Source organism: Macrotis lagotis, chromosome 3 (genome assembly GCF_037893015.1).
Source record: "Macrotis lagotis isolate mMagLag1 chromosome 3, bilby.v1.9.chrom.fasta, whole genome shotgun sequence".
Taxonomy (NCBI): domain Eukaryota; kingdom Metazoa; phylum Chordata; class Mammalia; order Peramelemorphia; family Peramelidae; genus Macrotis; species Macrotis lagotis.
In genome coordinates, this window is record NC_133660.1 from 44404997 (window position 1) to 44428276 (window position 23280).

The 23280-nt window shown below is 34.9% G+C and overlaps 1 protein-coding gene across 7 annotated transcripts in view; it reads left to right on the forward strand.

Moving 5' to 3' along the window:
• WDFY3 (WD repeat and FYVE domain containing 3) overlaps window positions 1-23280 on the forward strand; it is a 311818-nt gene that overhangs the window by 141796 nt on the left and 146742 nt on the right. For 6 of the 7 annotated variants that reach the window (XM_074228578.1, XM_074228572.1, XM_074228575.1 and 3 more), the window contains exons 11-14: window positions 491-684; window positions 5199-5656; window positions 7729-7812; window positions 13677-13854. In XM_074228578.1, the coding sequence (XP_074084679.1) occupies window positions 491-684; window positions 5199-5656; window positions 7729-7812; window positions 13677-13854 (914 nt within the window). The remainder of the gene's footprint in view (window positions 1-490; window positions 685-5198; window positions 5657-7728; window positions 7813-13676; window positions 13855-23280) is intronic. The other variant, XM_074228576.1, reaches the window with a different exon arrangement.

Consider the following 23280-nt stretch of genomic DNA (forward strand, 5'->3'; position numbering starts at 1 on the left):
TGAAAGTCATTCCATTTAAATCTTGTTTATTATTATTAATGATAATGATTTTTCATATTACATCATACATTCCCTGTACTTCTGTTCATGTAATAATAGGTCACCTGGAATTCTTTGAAGTTTGAGGGAAAAAGTTTTGCTAGTCATCTTTTAAAATAAGTTATCACTGTAATCTCAAGATTTCTTGGTTTTAGGGGTGGCTAGGTTGTGCAGTAGATAGAGCAGGAGCCCTGGAGTCATGAGTACCTGGGTTCAAATCTGGTCTCAGACACTTAATAATTACCTAGCTGTGTGGCCTTGGGAAAGACACTTAACCCCATTTGCCTTGCAAATGAAAGGGGGGGGGGGGATTTCTTGGTTTTAAGACAGATTTTAAATTAACATTTAAAATTTAAACTTCTTTGCCAAAGGGGATTACAATTCCTTTTGAAATATTTGAGGAGATCCTAATCTGTCCTATTTTTGTTTGTTTTTCACCTTTTACATTAAGGGATTTTCCGGGAATTTGGAGGTGCCAGGTGTGCCCACAATATCGTCAGATATCCTCAATGTAGGCAGCACGCCCTGATGATCATCCAACAATTGGTGCTCTCTCCCAGTGGGGATGATGATATGGGTACTCTCTTAGGGTTGATGCATTCAGCTCCACCCACTGAACTACAATTGAAGACTGACATTTTAAGGGTAAGTTTACAAAATCTTGGCTTTATTCTTTCACTGAAAAATTGATTGATTCTTTGATTCTTTTTAGCTAAGTCATTTAATTGCTGTTTGGAGTGACCTGAGATGAACTTTTAGATTGTAATGAGGGCCATTGTATAAAAGCTTATGGTTCTGAAAAACATTATATCTCACATAGCTGTGGGAACTGGACTCCTTCATTCTGTGGGAGATAACTACTTCCTAGGTAATTACACTGTTCAAGAATACGTAAGGGATTAGTCTGTCCCAAACACACTATCAACTTAGGGCTTGTTGATAGAAACCAACTCAGCCCTCTGACTTCTAGATAGTGCTCCTGGGCTTTGGCTCTTATATATTGACTTCGTTTACATTCTCATTATTGACTGGTCTCTTAGCTCACTTTTCAAGTCTTTCCACCTTTTTTTTTGAATTTTTCATCTTCAGCATTCATGATGGTATAGTAATGTTCCTTTGCATTGCCAAAACTCGGTCATCCATTCTCTGATTGTTAATTGCTTGACTGTGTTATCACAAACAATGCTTATATGACCTTTCTCTCCTTTCTAACCTTCTTAGGGTGTAGTTTTAAAATATGAATCTCTGGGTCATTATTTATTAATTTTCTTTGAATAATTTCAGAATAGTTGAAACAGTTCACAGTTTCAGGACAGTAAATTACTGTCATTGTTGTCCCCACATTCCTGGAACAGTGATCCTAAACATTGTGTTGTAACAACTCTTAGCACTGGTTGGGAGAAACAGATTATGGAGAATGAGAATAAATATCTTTTCTTTTCCTTCTATAACAATAAAGATATAATGTAATATTGTTGATTTTTTTTTAATGTTAAACAGAAATTGTTATCTTACAGACCTACCAATACTTCCTTTTGTTTCTTTTAGTTAAATTCTCATCCTTGGTGAGATAAAGTTTATCCTATTGTTGACTTATTGTATTCTACCTTCCAACTTGAATAGAACAGAGAAAAAAACAACTTTGAAAGGGAATTTTATTTTAAAATAATAAAAGCAAACTTTATATAATATTTTAAGTTTTTGGGAAATGTTTTACATTTATTTTCTCCAGCAACCTTGTGACAAATAGGTACTATTTTCTTTTTATTTATAACTTAAGAAACTGAGGCTCAGGTTGTACATTGAGTAATTTTCTATGGTAGGATCTCATCTTGGAGAATCTTGACCCCCAAGATTAATGCTTTATCCACTGTGGTTCTTTGTTCCTTGAGCAAGATTAAATTCAACTTGCTTCATTCCTAGGAAAGTGAACAAGCCTAGACTGGTATCAACATTTAGTAATATTTGCAGTTTTGAAGTAATTTACTAGCAGTAATTTAAGCATCAAAAGAGAATAGCAGATGGTTTTGAAAAGGATGAAGAAGCTGCTGGTTCCAGCCAAGATTGTGTTTGGAAAGCAAAGTAGTCTAACATGCAGCCTGAGGGTTCCAGAGGTCATGGTTCTGTATTTGCGCTCAAAGGAACTCTGGAGGTCATCGCTTTCAATTCCCTCATTTTTAGAGATGAGGAAACTGAGCGCTAGGAAGTCAAATAATTGACTGATAATCTCCCAAGGAGGAAGTGTGGGGGCAGGATTTGAACCTGAGTCTTCCCTTCTTATGCTAGGTATTAACTAGGAAGCCTTCTAGTAGGTGGGGAGAGCCCTCTCTCTGGATACACGGGAGGTGATCCCAGTGGTGATATCCAAGTCTATCCAAGTAACAGAAGATAACAAATGAACCAGGGTTTGATAAGGGGTAAAGGCAGATTGGCACCAAACCCAGGGCAGTTGGTAGTTCTGTGCAGGTTTCTTCTTCTAAGCTTCTCCCCCTGTTTCTGCTTAGTTGTGGGTCCATAGGAAGGGCAGTGGTGTCAGATGTGCCTTCAGAAACCTTTCCTGGCTATAGTGTGAGCTCAGCAAGAACTCATTTTTTCAAGTCTCTTGGGGAATTTTAAAACATGTTAGTCTAAGCAGAGGTGTTGCCACAGCTATTGCCTCTTTCTGTAAATGTTCTTCTCTGATATCAGGGATGTAGCTACTTCTCTCCCTTACAAAGAAATATTTAATAATAATTAAAGTTATAGATATCACATCATTAGGTGGTGTTGCTAACCTTGGTTCTCAAAGCTTCTGCCAGCACAGTATACTCTGGCATAGTTGGTCCAGTGATGTTGGGGTGATTTCTAGCATGGCCTAAACAACAATTTCTGGGTGTCAATCACCCCATCCTCTGAGGATCAGGTTAGCTGAATATGAGTCTTCGCATCCAAGAGGTTGAGCCAGAAGTGATTTTGTTTTTCCCCTTTGGCCACAATGATTCATGGAGACCATTTCCTAAGGTATTAATTAGGAGAGATGTGGGGGGGGGGGAAGTAACCTCAGCTATGAGATCCGGGGCTCTTGAAGCTTTGGGGTAAATGATATTTTAGGGGAAAGGAAGGACAAAGAGACAGCAAAGATGGCAGCTCAAAAAAAAGTTGTAATTATATAATTATTTAAGGATATTTAACCTTTTGCAAGAACTCAAGCAGTATTCATAAACAGCTTCAGTGTTTCAGAATGAATATATGTCTGTTGCAGCTGTATTTTACCTGTTTTTTCTTTCACCTTTTCATGATTTATTTATTTTCACATTTATCTATTTTTTTTTTAATTTACTAACCACAATATTTGGTATCTATAGGCATGCATTCTAGGTCACCTATACATTTTAATAGTCATAGCAAAACTCAACAGTTTTTACTGGCTCTCAAATCCTCCTTCCTTCCCAACTTTCCTATTATTGTTAAGCATCAACACCATTTCAGGCTTACAGTCTCCATTGCCTGCTTAATTTTATTTCTTTTTCCCCAAATATCCAATCTGTTCAGTCTTCTCTGCCATTATAGCATTTCTCCTCCAGGTCCCCTTCACTCTACTCCCCCAGTTTCATCACCTCTTGCCTTGATGATTGCACTAGCCATCTGTCTGCTGATTTCCTTCCTCTCTTAAATTTTATTCCACTCTAACTACAATACAGTCCAGCTACACAAGCCTTCTTGCTATTCCTTACACATGATAGCTCCCATCTCCATGTCTATTCAGTGGCTATTTCCCTTCCTGGATTCCCTGATTTCCTTCAAAACTCAACCCAAATTCTACCATCAGGAGGTTTTTTCCTGGTCCCCTAACCCTCCCACTACTTATCCCTACATTCAGATACTGCCTTTCTTTTATAATGTATATATCTTGTATGTGCATAGTTCTTTGCATGTTGTCTCCCCCCATTAGAAAGTGCGCTTTTTGAAACTAAAATCTTGTTTTTTGCATTTTTTGATTCCCAAATTCAAGATTTTAATAAATGTGTGTTGACAGGCTGACTTTTTCCAGTTGCTTATCTCCCAAATTGACCCCTATTCTAAAACTCACAGATTCTACTAGTAGCACTACCTCTTTCCTAATCTCTCAGGCTAGAAATTTCCTCTTAAAAATTTGATTTCTTTCTCCTTTATTTAAAATATTTACTTATTTTCCTTGTTTTACAAATTCTGCCTACAGTATCTCTCTTGATCTGTCCTTCCCATTTCTGCGGCCACATCTTAGTTCAAACTCTCATGGTAGCATTCTTTGAATAATTACATTATTCTCAATTCCTGTCTTTATCTAAATTCTCTCTCCTTCCCTTTCATCCTGCACACTATTTCTGGATTATTCTTGTCTTCTAGAAGCTTTATTAGCTAAAAATATTCAGTAGTTTCCATTTTAGTCTGAGTTCTTGCATTCATGTTTCTCACTCGACCTTCACAATCTTCCATAATATACATTCAACCTATGTTTTCAATCTTATATTCTATTAGGCATGTGCATGTATCCTATACTTCAACTAAAAGGATTTTTTGCTGTTGTTATTTCTCTAAGTAACATCTTGTGCTCTTGTGTTTTCTCCTATTCTTCTGCTCTTACTCCCACTGCTACCGATCAAAACATGGTCCATCTTTTCTGAAACCCCCAAACCAGATGTGATTCTTTATCTTTTAGACATTTTAGACACTTCTATACTTTCCTGTTTGCTAACTTGTTGTATTGTAGTTTATAGCTGCTATATGTAGTACTGAACTTGAAATCAGATAGAGCTAGGTTCAGATCCCACCAAAGACTTATCTGACTATGGAATATCATGTAACTTCTCACATCCTTTATTTTCTCATCTGTAAAATGGTGTCAATAATTTGTGATGCACTTATCTCACAAGATTTTTGGAAGAATCCAGGGGAATTCTAAGTAAAATATTTTGCATCCCTCAAAGTGCTGTCTATATAAACTTAAATCATTATTATCCGGCCAGATAGTACCTTGTGTACAAGCAATTGTTTTATCTTTGAATCATCACATAGTTTGTCTTTTGATGTTTAGTCAATATTTATTGAATTGAAATTAGAATGTGCATTCCTTAGTTCATCACATGATATTGCTCCTTTTTATTTCCTTATTTCATAGTGATGTTTTGATATTTTTGTAGGCCCTCCTCTCAGTTCTACGAGAGAGTCATCGCACAAGAACAGTTTTTAGAAAAGTTGGAGGATTTGTCTACATTACATCTTTGCTTGTGGCAATGGAAAGATCCTTGAGTTGTCCACCCAAGAATGGCTGGGAGAAAGTGAATCAGAATCAAGTCTTTGAACTTCTCCATACTGTTTTCTGCACATTGACTGCAGCAATGCGTTATGAACCAGCTAACTCTCATTTCTTCAAAACAGAGATCCAGTATGAGAAATTGGCAGATGCTGTCCGATTTCTTGGTTGCTTTTCAGACTTAAGGAAGATAAGCCCTTTAAATGTTTTCCCCTCAAATACCCAACCATTTCAGAGACTACTGGAAGATGACTTAACATCTGTCGACTCTGTCTCACCCACATTACGGCACTGCAGTAAACTCTTTATTTACCTCTACAAAGTAGCCACAGATTCCTTTGACAGGTATAGTTTTGCTTTTTTTCATGAATTCAGCTGTTGAGAGTGCATGGTCTCAATCACTTTTAACATGTTTAAGCAATTACCATTTACTTTAATCTTTATATCCTACATACTTTCAAAAGACAAACCAACTTTGCTGTCTACCCTTCTAGTAAATGTCTCTGGTGTTTTGATCTCATTTGGTATCCTATTTACATAGTTAGAGTGCCCCTTGCTTCCCCACTTGGGGCAGATCACAAGCTTTCCCCCATAGGTAATTTCGAAAACTACTATGACCAAGCAAGCTTTCTTCACTGAGAGCTAGCCTTCTTCTGGAGAGCTTCTCAGTACCTGGCCAGGGTTCTCTTCAGGTGGTGGCCATGCATACATCCATCACCATTCTGGAGCTTGAAGCCTCTGTAACTTGTATTACAGGAGGTTTTAGTTTCCAAGTACTCAGTCTTAATTTGTGTGCTCATGGTGGGGTATCACACTTAAAAGTTTAATTAACGATCAATTAAAAAAAACCAAACTATCTGATTAGTCTAGTGTAATATCTATAAACCCAGGCATGTATTATTAATAAAATTGCACTTCCAGGAACTCTAATCATATAATTTATAATTAGATTTTTAAATTTTTCTTTATTCTCATAAGAATGGATGCAGTTTGAGGGTATTATGGGTGTGAAACATTACATAGGTTGTCAGAGTTTTCTAATAGGTTAGTTGGTTTTGCATAACTTTTTTTTCTTTTTTCCAAAAAGCTTTATTATAAACATTAGGTCTCTCAGACAGGGTGGAGAGGGTACAATGGTCAGGACAGTGCAAAAAACAAAAATAAGAAAACTTTTAAAAAAATAGTTTTGATTGGCATATGGGAAATGATCATTTGATAAAAATTATTTTAATAGCTTTCTCTTTTATTTTAATATATTATAAAAATGGAATATTAAATGTCTGTTATGATAACCTTTGAGAATTATATCCAAAAATGTGTTCTGAGAGGAGAATTCAGAGGTTACAGGATTAAGGATTCTAAGAAGAAGCATAACTATATAATACTTAAAAAAACTTAGTTCTTAAATTATCTCTTTAATTGAAATCTTTTAAAAATAACATGAAAGGAACATTGCTACTTTTTCTATTATCACCATCTGCCTAATGGTTAATATGGTTTTATTTGGCAAAACAAAGGAGTTCCATTATTCTTTTCATAATCAGTACCAAATAACCTTCATAAATGTCCTCAGTTTTGAACATTTGTTTGTTAGCTAATTTTCTAATTATAGTACCTTTTTAATATTAACTCACTCCTGAAGCCTTCCTAAGAATTAAGATACAACTGAGTCTTTAAAATGTTTAAATAACCCTGGTAGAGTAAAATTGCCATGTCAGTTTTCAGTTCTTTTTCTAAAAAAAGAAGCAAAATCAGAAATGCCTTTCAATTAAGGATAAAAGGCATGAATAAAGTATATTTTTGGAAAAATAATTCATATGTTATTGACTTTGTATTTTGATCCCTATTATAATCCCTTTATCCACCCAGGTTATAGTTCATTTGGGCTCAGATTTGACTTCTTTTTTTTCCCCCTTGCTTTATTTTTTTTTCTTCTTGATAAGATTCTATATTTTTCGTTTAGATTTCTCATTTTTTTATGATGGTCTGGCAAAAGGAAATTTTCACCCTAATATAATATTGCATAATAAATGTAGAGTGGGCTACAAAGTCCAGGATAATCTGTAGTACTTTAAATTACATGGAATTCAATCTTCTTTGATTAAAAAGTTCTTAGTAGGAGCGACCCGCATTGATAAAATAACAGGTCTGGAGATATATATATTTAGAGAGAGAGAGAGATGGATGTACATATGAAATTGGAAAATATAGGTAAAGTGGAATTGTTTTGTGAAACAAACATCTGTATCTTGCATGACTCCCTCTTCCATGTGATGTGTATTTTAGAAATGTTCTTTGTTGTTCTTGTGGAATATAAAAAGTGGATTTGATGAAGCTTTTTCTTGTGCAACTAACCTCAGACTTCTTTGCCATTTTCTAACCCCTCTAAACCCCGATGTCTGTTTTGTTACCTGTAGTCATGCAGAACAGATCCCTCCTTGCCTGACAAATGAGTCTTCTCTCCCCTCTCCTTGGGGTACGCCAGCTGTGTCCAGGAAAAGGTACTGACCATATAAGAGAAGGGAGCCTTGCTTGGCTCCTTTTCCTTGCTCACTTTTCTGTTCATGTGATCTAGTTTTGTCTTTCCTCATACTGCTGTTGGGTCTAAAGGATGTGCTGCTTCTCTCCTTTTTTGTGTCTTAACTTTGCCACTTTTTTCACTTGAAACCCAGGGGTTTCCTGTACTTGTGAAACAGAAATATGATTTTTTATAATATCAAACAGTGAAATGCACAATCATTTGTAAATACATAGAATTACTTGAATTATTAGAACACTTAATGTTTCCCATTCTCCCTTCTTTCTTTGAGAGTATGTTTTGTTTATGTATATACCAGAGAAAGAACAACATTCATGCATACATATTAAATGTGGGATGGGAAGGTTAGATGGTCACTCCAAATTTTTAACAAACAGAAATCTTAATGTAGACATTTACTCAATTAGGCTCAGTCGACTTTGCTGGATTTTTTAATTAGAAGGCTTGTTTGATTGAAAACTGAAAAATTAACCAAAGCTATCCAAATCTTGATGTCAGTTCCTGAAATGAGTTCAGTTGTTAATTTTCCAGCCCCATTCTCTTTGTTGTCTTTCTTTAAAATGTTGGTCCAAATTGTAGGTAAAACTTGAAAAGTAAGTTGAAGAATAAATGAGTAATTAATTAAAGATATATTTGAAACATTTTTGGGGTAGCTGGGTGGTACAATGGAGAGAGTGCCAGATGTGGAGTCAGGAAGACTTACCTTCTCGAATTCAAATTTCATCTCAGATACTTACTCTCTGTGTGACCCTGAGCAAGTCACTTAACCCTGTTTATTGCAGTTTTCTCATCTGTAAAATGAGCTAGAGAAAGGAATGGCAAACCACACCATTATCTTTGCCAAGAGAACACCAAATGAGGTCATGAATACTTGGACAGAACTGAAAAATGACTGAAATATTCAGTCTACTTTGAAAGAGAAGGAAAACTCTACTATCTTTAGAGCTCAATTATAGAAATATCCTGCTTGCTTCATGCCCAAGTTAAACTTCCTAAGTTTTGATGGCATTATTTTTAAAGGAGAGCAAGACTTTTCTTTCCAAAAATCTTGAGGCTGTGTTACACTGCTGTTTATTCTCATTTATATTTCCCAGGCATTATGGTACACGTTAATTGGAAAGAGTGAGTTAAGTTTTTGACAGCTAAATGGACTACTTTTATCATATTGAAAGATTAGGAGAAAAAAAGCCATATTGATGGAGGCTAGTGTTTTACTTATTTGTTGTATATTGCCAATATGGATAATGCTTTTCTATTTTTCAGTTCAATACTTTGTCTTAGTTTTAGTTTTATTTCTTTCTAATGACTTGTATCAGAAGACAGAGATGACCTAGGAGGTAAAGTTAATGTTGAATTAAAATATAGCCATTTTAAGTTCATTTAGTGAGTAGGAATCATGTAATACTTTTGCTTACTTGCATGTTTTGAGAGTTGATAGAGCCACACACAATACTGTTTTCCTTCCCCACCCCAGTTCCCACCACAATGTAGTGGGGGCCTGCCCAATCATATAGGAATTTAGCCTAAAAATGACTAAATCACATTTTCTGTTTTGTGCCTCCTTTCCCAATTGGAGAACCCAGCTTCCTTAACAGTCACAATAATTTTTCTTGCTTTCATTTTTTTCCCATGACTTTCTTCTCTTCTTTTTAACCAAACCCAAGCCCAATAGTTTATTCTGATTAGTTCCTAGAACTTTGCCACTTTTGATGCCAAACTAGGATCAAGGAAGAAGTATCTTTGTGGCTTTCTTCAAGTCATCACATTTATTATCCAACCTGACCTTCTTGCCTCACTCTCTTGCCTAGCCTCAGACCATTAGATTGGCTGCCTTATGCCATATTCTAACTGGATATTTTCTGCTGCCAGACCTTAGTTCATTCTATGCCTTGCTTCTGTGATGAATTCCACATTCATTTCTGCCTCTTGAAATCCATCCCATTCTTCAAAGTCATGCTGTGTTGATCACTCAGCAAAGTGCAGAGGATGCTTTTTTCCCCTCTTTCCTCCTCTCCAAATAAGCAAACATCCCTTCTCTCCTTATGGGTCCATTTTGACTGAACCAAGAAGTATATGACAAAGAAGCTGAAAAGTAGATTGGAGGTTGGTTCTAAAGGTTTATATTTGATCCTCAAGGAAATGGGGAGCTACTGAATTTGATTGAACATGGATACATCTGTATTTTAGAAATAATTTTGGTAATTGTATGGAGGAAAGCGCTGTGTTCAGAGGCCAGTCCCTTCCATGAAGATTTTCCTCATTCTCTCAGTTGTTCCTGATTTTTCTTTCTTAAAGAATCTTACCTTTTCTTTCTTTTTCTTAAATATCTCATATAGCAATGGTCAGGGGCAGCTAGGTGGCATAATGGATAGAGGACGGACTCTGGAGTCAGGAGGACCCGAGTTCAAATATGGTCTGAGGCGCTTAATAATTACCCGGCTGTGGGACCATTGCCTTGCCAAAAAAAACCCCAAAAAACAACAACAACAACAAAAACCCCAGTGATTCAGAGCCATGGTCATATCTTGTATAGTTTTGTTTTATGTTTATCTTTATATTTATCTTATCCCCCTACTAGTTTATTATTTTTTTCTATGACTTGATTAGTCTTAGTGTAATCGGTACTTTGCATTGTGATGTATTTTAAAACTGTTTGATAAATTGAATTATTCGTCATTCTGTTTTTTTCTTTAGAGCCTTACATGGTTTAGGGCTTTCTTTAATAAGGGGTCCATCTCCTATTTAAAAGACAGCGCTTGATGAGTGAGTTGTGTAGTAGGGATTCTTTTTCAGGTTTGGGTTGGAGTAGATGGCTATTTAGCATCCATTCTGTTTCTATAATACTCTGACTCAGCTGTAGATTTAAAATCAGACCTTTGACTCAGGTCCTTGGCTGTTTTGTGAGCCTAGGTGAAGAACTGAGCCTCTCCTCATTTCAAGTTCCACATCTGGAACATGGAGTAAGAACACCAGGAGCCCTCTAACAGTGGTGCTTGTGACATTCCAGTAAAGCAGTGTACGGCAAGTTCTAGGAAAGCTTGAACATATTAAATCAGTGTGAATTATTATTAGGTATCTCTTAAGAGAGTGAACTATGGAGTCAGAGGGACAACTGGGATTTGGAACCTGAACCAGATTCTCTGCCTCTAGCCTTGTGACCATCTTTGTTTTAGTGCCATCATCTGTCAAATGAAGATAATCATCTCTGTAGCACTGACTACATCAAGTTATTATGTATACCAAATGAAATAATGGATGTAAATTGCTTTGTCAACCTTAGAGCACTATTTGGCATCAACTGTCTTATTTTTTGTCGTCCTAGAGAAAGTATGATTTCATTCAACTGCAGCATCAATTTTTGTTTTAAGTTTGGTTGATATATTTTGACTTTATATTATCTTTATTTCTAAATATCTCTCTTTACCATCTCTCTTTTACAGAGAACCATTCCATGTAAATAGAGGAGGGGAAAAGTGAGTTTAGTAAAACTGTTGACCTTGTCAGTAGTAATAGTGTGGTGAGGGCCCCCCCCCCCCCGGATCTTTTCTGAGGCTTAAGTCCCAAGAATCCCAGACTTCTTGTCTAAACTACATTATAGTGAAATTTTTTTTTTTTATTTTATGGTGGTAGTGAAGCTTCTCTGTGTTTAAAAGTTGCCATACTTAAAAAAAAATCAACTGAAATCATTTGTCAGAGTTCAGCAATCTTAATTGGTTTGATGTAAAGTAGTTTATCTAGTGGGTGGTCTTGAATATTTTTGAATAAGAACAGGGTCCTACAGACACCATCATCTTGCTACTTTCATACTTGCTTGAGAATTACAGATTTTGAGGTAGAAGGGCCCTTGGGGGTTCAAGCCTCTCATTTTACAGATGACTACATTTAGAACAAGGGAAAATAAGTGACTTTTCCCAGGTCCCACGGCTGGTAAGCTTTCAAGATGGAATTTGAACCTAGGTCTTCTCATTTAAGAACCAAGGTTCCTTTTACTTCTCCCAAGTAGTTCTCTGTCAACTCACATTTTGCTTAAAGAAGTGTGATTCCAAGAAGTGGGATGATTTCTTCCTTATAACAACCAGTATGTTTTTAAGGTAGGATTTGAATGCAGGTATTTCTTAGATGCATTATCCTATGATACCTCACTTATATATGTATAAAAATATGTTAAACAGAAATTTTAAGATGCTTATATATATATATATATATATATATATATATATAAACATGTTTTTGTTTAACAGAATTTAGAAAAGAAAACTTTTTATCACTAGTTATTATTATTAATATTATTATGTCAAAACACATTTTACCAGGTTTTTAGATTTGTTTTTAATATCAGTTATAGTTGGAATATAGTTTAATCAAATTAAGTTGATTTAAGGATTTTTTAAAAATATCACTTGGTTTAGAATACATGGTTCATTTTGTAGATTTACCTTCCTAGTAATAAATTGTCTTGTGTCTCCTTCAGTCATATTAACCACTTGGGAAAATGTGTACTTTGAATCTCTTTTTTTCTAAATATCAATTTTTCTAAGAGTTAGCAAGAAAAAACTAATAAATATTTCCTCCAAAATAGTAAAATATGTGATCTGATTAAATTAATAACTTTACTTGACTTTATTCCTTCAGACAACGAAAAATCTAAGCCGAAAGGATCAATTCTGACAACTTTAGGTCTGGAAGACAAAGGTTGCCAATTTGTTAGAGTATCCTGTATACTCTGATGAAGTTACTTCTGAGGGAACAAAGACAAATTCGAACTTTTTAAATTTAGGTTGGAAGGTGATGTTGAGCCATTTCTAAACTTACTCTATAATTAGTTTGGAAATAAAAGAATTCTTTGAGATTGCTGAAAAATCAGGGGCAGGGGGAAGCTGCACATTTATTGGGGTATTGAAATAGAGGCAAAGATGAGCCTCCCTTTAAGAAAACGAGTATAATTTATTTATATTATTTGAAGTAATGATACTAATTTTCTTAGTATTTCTTTTATGGAGCAGTTAAAACACCAGTTCTAACTATCTCAACTGATAAATCATTGAATCCAAAACATTAATTAATCTGTAGTTGTCTTGTAAGGGAAGTATGATTTCAAAGAGATAATTCCAAAAGGAATTCATTGGAAGAGGGAGCACTTCTGAAGCTTCAGACACAATACCTGTTTCTTAGGCATCACAGTTTTGAATCGGTTCTAGAAATCTCGAATTTCAGAAACATAATATTAAATTGGCCACAGAGAAAATTGCAAGCAAAGATCTAGTCAAGCTGCTTTGGTATGAGTTTTCTTTTGAACACAACTGCCTTCCAAACAGCTTACAAGAGAGCAAACAAGGAGATAGACAGCTTTGGGGTGAGTTATAAAGGACTTTCGTAGGCATCTTGACTAGCTCCCAGAATACCACCCTGATTGAGCCCTTATAGACCAACTAATTTTAGGTGCTTTAGGGTATGTAGTAGATTGATATATAAAGTATGAAAAGAATTGGTTTAACTTCCTCCTCTCATCACATTTTTTATCAAAGCTTCCCACAAATATTTATTAGCATGAGTATTGGAGTACTATGTTTTCATCTCTTGCTCTTGACCTGTAACAGAACTATAGGAGGAAAGTAAATGAAAAAAATGAACATCTAAAAGATTCACTAATTGTTTTTGATTTCCTTGAATTATTGAGAGTTAAAGATAAATATTTTATGCCTTAAGAGATGGCACCATCTAGCTCTGAGGAATAGATTGTTTTTGGCATAATAGTAAATAAGAGTAAAAAAAAATAAACTTTTATTGTAGGTAGATTTAAAATTCTTCTCCCTTCTTGTTCCACAGGCATGCATATCATTCTGTTTCAACATCCTCTGGGTACCCATCCAAAAATGTTGCTGATGTGAAACAACAGCCAGTGGCTTCATCTCTCCAGAGTTCTGATGCTGTTGTCATCCATCCTGGAGCCATGCTTGCCATGCTGGACCTCTTATCCTCTGTTGGTTCAACATCACAGCCAGAAGTAAGGAGGTGTCTCATATATCTAATGTATGAAGTGATGTGGGTGTTGAGGATTAGGAGTGTTGGGTGAAGTAAAAAGTGGCCAAGAGGGTGATCAATCAGTAAACAAACGACTATTAATCACAATTTCCCCCTCCTTGGCTTCCTGAAGTAATGCTTATGTTGTGTGCCTGATGATGCTGTGTGTTCATAGATAAATAATCATGGGGAAAAAATTGCAAATATGTTTTTATGAACATGAGATGGATCCACATGTCACATTTATGTGAATTGGTGTCTAGCTTTTTCCTTAGTGGATAGAATATTCATGAAAATGCTTCTTCTACTCCAGATTTGTGTGGGTGTATACTCACATACATACATACATACATACATACATACATATTTTCTGTGTTCCTTATTAAAGTGTGAGCTTCGTTGGTATCTGGCCCATAATAGATAGACCTTTAATAAGTTTTATTGATTGATTGATTGACTCTCATCCTCAAGGAACTTGTGATGACAGATCAAAATAATTCTTTCTCTAGAGAAAGATCAGATCAGTCATCTGAGTCAGTAAATATTTGATAATTAGTGTCCCAAGTTCAACTGAGCTTATAATGAGCATAAGCTTCTCTTATTGGCCCCAAGATGGTGGGAGATAGTGCATTGTCGCACAAACTGTTTATCAAATCCTGGTTTATCTCATGGTCTTAATCACTGTCCTTGTAGCAAGAAACTTGGTGAAAGAGTCTGTAGACGTTAGAGGGTGAGACACTCAGGGATAATGAAGGCCTGAGGCATTATGGTTTTTCTTATTTGGTTCAGTGAATTCTGTGGATTACACGTGGCAGTAAATCCAGGTTTCAGTATCCAGATGCTGACCACTCTGGTTAAGTAAGAACAACAGAAACCATAATAATAACTGACATTTAAGTAAGACTTTAATTGTTGCAAACTCAGCATAGAGACTATAGTTCAGATATAGAAAGTGAGGCAAAACTATAAAATTCTTGTAAAAACTTACCCTTGTCAAAAATGGGATCTGTACCCTAGTCTTTAGGTCCCATATTCTCATTCTCTCTCTCTCTCTCTCTCTCTCTCTCTTTTTGGTTTTGACAAGGCAATGGGGTTAAGTGACTTGCCCATGGTCACACAGCTAGGTCATTATTAAGTGTCTGAGGCTGAATTTGAACTCAGGTACTCCTGACTCCAGGGCCGGTGCTCTAACCATTGTGCCACCTAGCCATCCCCAGGTCCTATTCTCTATCTACAATGCTATATTTCCTGATTATGAGACAATAGGGCAATGTAAATGGAGCTTGATAAGACTCTGAAGTGAGCCAGCATTCAAAAATCTACCCCCACAATAGAGAATGAATAAGAAGATGCTGAAGCAGAAGCATTGGTCTTAAGGGTAGACTTTGTATTTGGTAGTAAGTGGAAGACAGTACAAATGTAGGTTCCTGTCATGGTAGTGGGTCTGGGACAATAGATGCTTCAGGATAAGCTCTTCAAACCCAGTACTTCAGGGAGGACTTTGTTATGGTGCTAAATAAGTGAAAAGAAGCACCTGAGGTTCCCAGGATGAGGAAGGTATAAAATCTGGGGTGAAGTCAGGGACAGCAGCAATAAGAGGTCAGTTCAAGGTCTCCACTCATTGAGTTCACTTCCTCAAATTGACCATAGTTTCCAACTATTTTGTGCACTCCCCGGCTGTTATGTTTCTGGATTTAAAAGCTTATGAATTATAGCTGACCAGAATGGTGACAGAAAATAACCTTTCAGTGAAATAGTAGTAACACATCATTACCCTTGGGTAGGCTGGAAGAGGTCAGCCTCATGAAGGTGACTGGGTGACTGCGCTGAAGGTGCAGGAAAAAGGCAAAAACAGAGGTTCTTGCAAAGGAGGAACACCTGTCTAATTCATCTTTAACCTTATTCTATGTGCAGTCATGAAACAGTTCAAGTCTGTAGAGAACCCATGCCCTATGACAAGATTACATTTTTGATGAGGCATGCTACTCCCCCTCTGCTCAATTTCCTTTATGTTTTAACCCTTTAATCTTGTGAGCTTCTTGAGAAACTTTTGTCTCTTTTTCTATCCCCATGACTTGGCATGATATTTAGCACATAGTAGGTGCTTAATAAAGGTTTATTGATTGATTTGTTCAACTTCAGTTTCACGTCACTCACTAGCCAGCTTTCTGACTCCATCTCATATTTGAACTTATTTTAAGATAGAGAGTAATGTTTGTAAATTTTCTCATTAATAACATTTGAGTATATTGTTTAGTCACCCAGTCTCAAAGAGCTCCACTATCAGTTCATTTAATGATTATTTAACAAGCTGATAAAAACTATCTTTCTCTTTTTAAAAATTTATTTTTACACTTAATACTTACTTAGCTGTTTGACCTTGGACAAGTCACTTAATCCCATTGCCTTGCAAAAACCAAAACCAAAAAAAACCCAAACATAAAAAAACTTATTTTTACTCTGAACTTAACAAAGATCAAATAAAACGAGCATTTCTATATACATAGTAGAAAAAAAGAGCATTGTGCAGTTATATATAAAGATACTCTACTATTTATATAGCTGCACTTTTCTTTTCAAATATATGATAAATTCAGCCTTTAGCTTTCAAAGTTGTCCTCCTTGTTTGTGTGTTTTCTGGCCTTCTGTTCTTTGACATTTTTTTAAAAATGATGTCTCAATAATCCTTGTTTCATTTATTCTTCTACTTTACTACACTGTTTCCCCTTTCATCCTCCCTCCCTTTCCCTAATGGAAAACAAAAAATAATAAATAAATCCTTATAAGAAATATGCATGATCTAGGGGAACAGATTTTAAATTGACCTTCTTCAAAAATATATGTTATTTTTCATTTTGAATATATCACATTTCTGTCAATTAATGAAATAGCTTGTTTCATCATCAGTCCTATCAAATCATGATTGATCCTTGCATTGATGAGCATTCTCATATATTTTAAAATTATTTCTCTGTGCAGTGTTGCTAGTTCTCCTGGTCCTACTAATTTTACTCTGTATCATAAATGTCTTCATTTCATAATTTCTTATGTGACAATAATATCCAATCTTGGGACTTCTGGTGCCAAGAAAGGAAGGAACCCTCTGAAGTCCACCCAAACTCTCCTCCAAACAATTACAAAGCTACTTCAGAATTGATCTAGAGAGCAGGGAAGCAGCTTCCAAGCCCAGCAGGAAAGGTCTGTCTCATTAGGCTGGGAGGGGAGCCAGGTCTAAGAGCAGCAGCCAGTCTCATAGCAGAGGGCCAGCCCAAGGCTCCAAGACTCACAGCAAGGCTCAGCACTACTGGCCCCTAGATAAGTGAGCAGTTTATACAACCCAGCCAGGTCCCACCCCCCAGCACAAGCCACCAGGGAGGCTTTGACCCCAGTACTGACCAGTGCTAAAGCCCTGCCTGGCCAATAGCAGAGACCCTGCTGATTTGCAACTAAATTACTCCTCCAGGATCTACTAGCAGAGAAGCCTTGTTTCCATAGCAACCCAACAGCAGGGCCCCAACATCTGGGACTGACCAACAACAAAATCCTTCCTCTAGGGTCAGCGCCACCTCTGGAGCAGGTCATCAGCTAATTCCTATGTCCAAAGGAGGCCAATAGGATGTCTTCCCCTCATCCCCACTTCAAGTTAGAAGGGAAGCCTACCCTCCAGAGAAAGAAAGTGGCTAAGCCCTGAAGCCCCGTGAAAGTCAACAGAAAAACCCAGAATGCCAGCACAAAAAACTTGGTATATTGTAGGAGCAGAGCCCAGCTCTCACACAAAAACACTAAGTTACAAAAAAGACAGAAAAACGAGCAAAAAACAAAAGGATTTTCCTATAAAAAGTTTCTATGGTAATGAAGTTTGGGTTGAACACATTGAAGAATTCACAGGACAATAACCATAGAAGTAGGAGGGACATAAAATTGGGTATCTCTTTATCATAAAGAATGAACTGAGTTCCCTATTGGAACTTTTCCTCCCCACCCCTCTGTCATTTACCAAAGAAAATAGCTACCTAAAAAGTAGAATTGACCAAATGGAAGAGGAAATTCAAAAGATCACTGAAGAAAATAATTCCTTAAAAATTAAAATTGGACAAATAGAAGGTAATGATTCTATGAGACATCAAGATATGATAAAACAAAATTTAAAAAAATAGAAGAAAATGTGAAATTTCTCATTGGAAAAACAACTGACTTAGAAAATAGATCCAGGAGAGATGATATAAGAATTATTGAACTGCCTGAAAGTCATGATAAAAAAAAAAAAGAATAAAGCCTGGACCAATTAACCAAAGAAAACTGCCCTGATTTAATTAAGCAGAGGGCAAAGTAGAAATTAAGAGAATCTACCAATCATCTCCCATAAAAGATGCCCAAATGAAAACCCCAAGGAACATCACCATAACCAAATTTCAGAGCTCACAGACCAAGGAAAAAATATTGCCAGCAGCCAAAAGAAACAATTCAAATAACATGGAGCTACAGTCAGGATTGCACAGGATTCAGCAGCTTCTACATTAAAGAACCAGAGGTCTTGGAATATGATATACTAGAAAGGAAAGAAGTTAGGATAAGAATCACTAAGCAGCAAAAATGAATGTAATCTTTCAGGGAAAAAATGGATTTAACAAAATAGAGCACTTTTGAACATTTCTAATGAAAAGAACAGAGTTGAATAAAAAGTTTGACCTCCAAGTACACGCCTCAAGGAAAATATAAAAAGATTAAAAAAAAGAAAGAAATGACAAAACATAAGAAATTCAATAAAATTAAACTGTCTACATTTCTATATGATAAGATAATAAATGTAACTCTTAAAAACTATTATAATAAGAGCAATTAGAAGAAGTATATGTAGACAGCGATTATAGATGCAAGGTATCTTAGATGTAATGATATTCCAAAAAACAAAATAAAGGCACGAGAAAGAAAATTGCACTGGAAGAAGGTGATTAGAGTGAATTGGGTAAATTATCCCACAAAAGATGTATGAAAGCTATTATAATGGAGGAAAAGAGTGGGGCGGGTGGGATGGCAGAGATAAGCTTAAACTTCAAACATCAAAATTAGATCAAAGTGGGAATAAGATACGCACCCAGTTGGATATAAAAATCTGTCTTACCCTATAAGGAAGTAAAAAGGATTGCGGATAATCCGTAGGTGGAGGGGGTATTTGTGATCAGAAGTAATAGCATTATGTGTTGGGATTGAGTAGGACATAAGACAGAAAAGGGGATAAACAAGCAAAAAATACCATTAAGGGAAATACACAGTTATCATAACTATAAATGTGAATGTGAAGAACTCACCCATAAAATGGAAAACAGAATGTCTTAAAAACTAGAATCCTGCCATATATTATTTACAAGAAGCACATTTGAAGCAAAGAGATACAGGGTAAAAGTAAAGGGCTAGAGCAGAATCTATTATGCTTCAGCTGATGCAAAGAAAGAAGTAGAAACCATGATTTCAGACAAAGCAAAAGGAAATTAGATCTAATTAAAAGAGATAAGGAAACTATCTTGCTCAGAGGTACCATAGACAATCAAGTCATACCAGTACTAAATATATGCATCAAATGGTTATAGCATCTAAATTTTTGAAGGAGACATTGAATTAGAGGAAATAGATAATAAAACTACAGTAGTTGGGGACTTCAATTTTCCCCTCTCAGAGCTAGATAAATCTAACTAAAAGAAGTAGATAAATCTACCTAAAAGAAAGCATTTAAGGAAGTGAGTAAAATTCTGTTAAAGTTATCTATGATAGATCTCTGGAACAAGTTGAATGGGAATAAAAAGGAATATACTTTTTTTCTCAGCAGTACATGGCATCTTTGCAAAAAAAAATAACCATAAAAACCTTAGAACCAAATATAAAAAAATAGTAAATACTTCCTTTTCAGATAATATAATAATAACAATAACAATAATAATAATAATAATAATAATAATAATAATAATTACATTCAACAGTGAACAATGGGAAGAGAAATTAAAAATTAATTGAAAATTAAATAGTTGAATCCAAAGTGCGTCAAAGAAAAAATTTTAAAAACAATTCTTAATTTTATTAAAGAAAATAACAACAATGAGATAACAAACTGCAGTTTATGGAATGCAGCCAAGGAGTACTTAGAGTAAAATTTAAATCTCTAATTGCTTACATCAATAAAATAGAGAAAAGGCAGATTGATGAATTGATCATGGAACTAAAACTACAAACTATAAAAAGAACAAATTAAAAATCCTCAGTTAAACACCACAATGGAAATCCTGAAAGCCAAAGGTGATTAATAAAATTGAAAGTAAGAAAGCCATTAAATTAAGAAATCAAACTGGAAGTTTTTATTAAAAAAAACAGCCAATAAAATAATAAACCTTTGGTTAGTTTGATTAAAAAAGAAAACCAGATTACCAGTATCAAAACTGAAAGAGCTTAATTCACCACCAATGACTAAGGAATAAGACAAATTTAGGTGCTATTTTGCTCAATTATATACTAACAAATTTGATAATTAATTGAAATGGATGAATATTTACAAAATATATATATAAATTACCCAGATTAACAGAAGAAATAAAATACTTAAATAACCCAATCTCAGAAAAAATAAATTGAAAAAAACCTTCAGTGATCTTCCTTAAAAAAAAAATCCCCAAGACTAGATGTATTCATAGGTGAATTCTACCAAACATTTAAAGAACAATTAATTCCAGTAATATATAAATTATTTGGAAAACTTAGGTGAAGGACTCCCACCAAATTCCTTTCCTGATCCAAATATGGTGCCAGTAACCAAACCAGTAATAACCAAAACAGAAATAAAATTATAGGCCAATTTCCCCAATAAATATTATTGCAAAAATTGTAAATAAAGCATGAGAAGACAATAAAGCAGCAATATAGTACAAGGATCATATACTATGATCAGATGAGATTTTTCCCAGGAATGCAGAGCTAATCCAGGTAAACTATTAGCATAGTTGATCATATCAGTAACGGAACCAATAGAAATCTCATGAGTACCTCAGTAGATGATGAAAAAGCCTTTGTCAGAATGTAATAAACATTCCTTTGAGCATAGGGATAAATGAAGCTCACCTTAAAATGACAACTAATATTTATCTAAAATCATCAACTCTAACACTGGCCCTGGAGTCAGAAGGACTGAGTTCAAATTTGTTCACAGACACTTAATAAATTACCTAGCCATGTGACCTTGGGCAAGCCACTTAACCCCATTGTCTTGCAAAAACCAAAATAAAATAAAATAATCTTCAATATTATCTATAAAGACAATAAACTAGAAACCTTCCAAGTATGATTAGAAGTGCCAAAGTTGCTTAGTATCCTCTCTATTGTTGAATATTGTACTAGAAATGTAAGCTTTAGCAGTAAGAGAAGAAAAAGAAATTCAAGAAATTAGAATAACCAAGAGGAAACAAAATGATCTGTCTGTGCATATAATGTGATAGCATACTTAGAAAATCAGTTAAAAAACTGCTTGAAAGTATTAACTATAGCAAAGTTATTTATGATAAACTGACATCATTCATCCACATTTCTTTAAATACCCAACAAGCTACAAGAGATAGAGAAATTCCATTTAAAATAATGAAAGAATATGAAATAACTAGAGGATTCTCTGCTAAGACAAGCCCAGTAACTATATGAACACAATGTACAACACTTTTCACAGAAATTCAGATCTAGCAATTGGAAAAATATGAATTCTTATGGTAGACCCAACCAATATACTAAAATGGCATTTCTGTATAAATTAATCTGTTCAGTACCATACTAATCAAAGCATCAAAAAATTATTTTATAGAGCTAGAAAAATAATAAGAAAATTCATCTGAAAGAACAAAAACTCAAGGATATCAAGGGACTCAATGAGAAAAATGTAAAAGAAGGTGGTCTTAACCATTCCAAAATCTCAACAGTTATAAAGCAGTAATTATCAAAAGAATCTGGTGGAGATAGGGAGTGGTGGATTAGTGGAAGAGATTAGGTACAAATTATAATAAATGACTATAGTAATCTAGTATATGATAAACTTTTTAAACTTTTGGAACAGAAACTCATAATTTGATAAAAACTGCTGGGAAAACTGGAAAACAAACAGTATGGTTAAAAACCAGTTATAAACCAACATCACATACTATAAAGTAAGATAAATTCAAAATGAGTACATGATTTACACATAAAGGGTGATATCCTAAGCAAATTAAGAGAACATGGAATAGTTTGTCAGTCTTATGGATAAGGGATTAATAAAAGGACCAAAGAATCTATAAAAAGCATAGCAAAATGTAAAGTAGATAAAAATTTATGTTTTTGCTTAAACAAAACCACAACCAGAATCATAAGGAAAACAGAGGGGGTTTGCAACAAGTATCTTTGATAAAGACCTCATTTCTTAAATAATTTGAGAACTGCATCAAATTTATAAAAATATGTCATTTCCTAATTGCTGGATGGGTCAAAAGACATGAACAGGCAGTTTTCAGACAGAAACCAAAGCTGCCAATAGTCATTTGAAAAAAATGCTCTAAATCACTATCAATTAGGAAAATGCAAATTGAAGCAATTCTGAAATATCACCTCACACTTTTCAGAGTGACTAATATGACAAAAAAAAAGGAAAATATCTCAGGTCAAGGAAGTGGGGAAACTGGGACACTAATACACGTTTAATGGAGTTGTAAACTGGTCCATCCATTCTGGAGAATAATTTGAAACTATGCCCAAAAGGCTATAAAACATACTTCTTGATCTAACAATATTAGTGCTATTATCATGATCAGTGGGTGTCTATCCCCTGAAAAAGGGGAAAAGATCTATTTATACAAAAATGTTTGTAGCACTTCTTTTTTGTGGTAATTAAGCATTGGAAATCAAAGGGATACCCATCAATTGGGGAATGGCTAAACAAGTTGTGGTATATGATTATAATGGAATGTTATTGTGTTACAAGAAATGACAAGCACTATGTTTTCAGAAAAACCTGGAAAGACTTACATGAACTTAATGCATAGCAGAGTGAAAAGAATGAGGAGAACATTGTATATAGTAATAACAGTATTGTTGAATGAAGAGCTGTGATTGACTTAATTATTTTCATCAATACAATAATCAAGATGATCTCAAAGGAGTAATAATAAAGCAGATTCTTCATCTCCAGCAAATGAACTGAAGCATGCTATTTTTTTACTTATTTTCAGTTTTCTTTTTTTCAAATCTTCCTGTACAAAATGACTAATATGGAAATGTTTTATATAAGTACACATGTATAATGTATTTCTGATTGCCTGCCATCTCAGGGTGGGAGGGAAGCAGGGAGGGATAGAATTTGGGACTCAAAACTTTAAATAAAAATATTAAGGAAAAGAAAAAAAAAGAA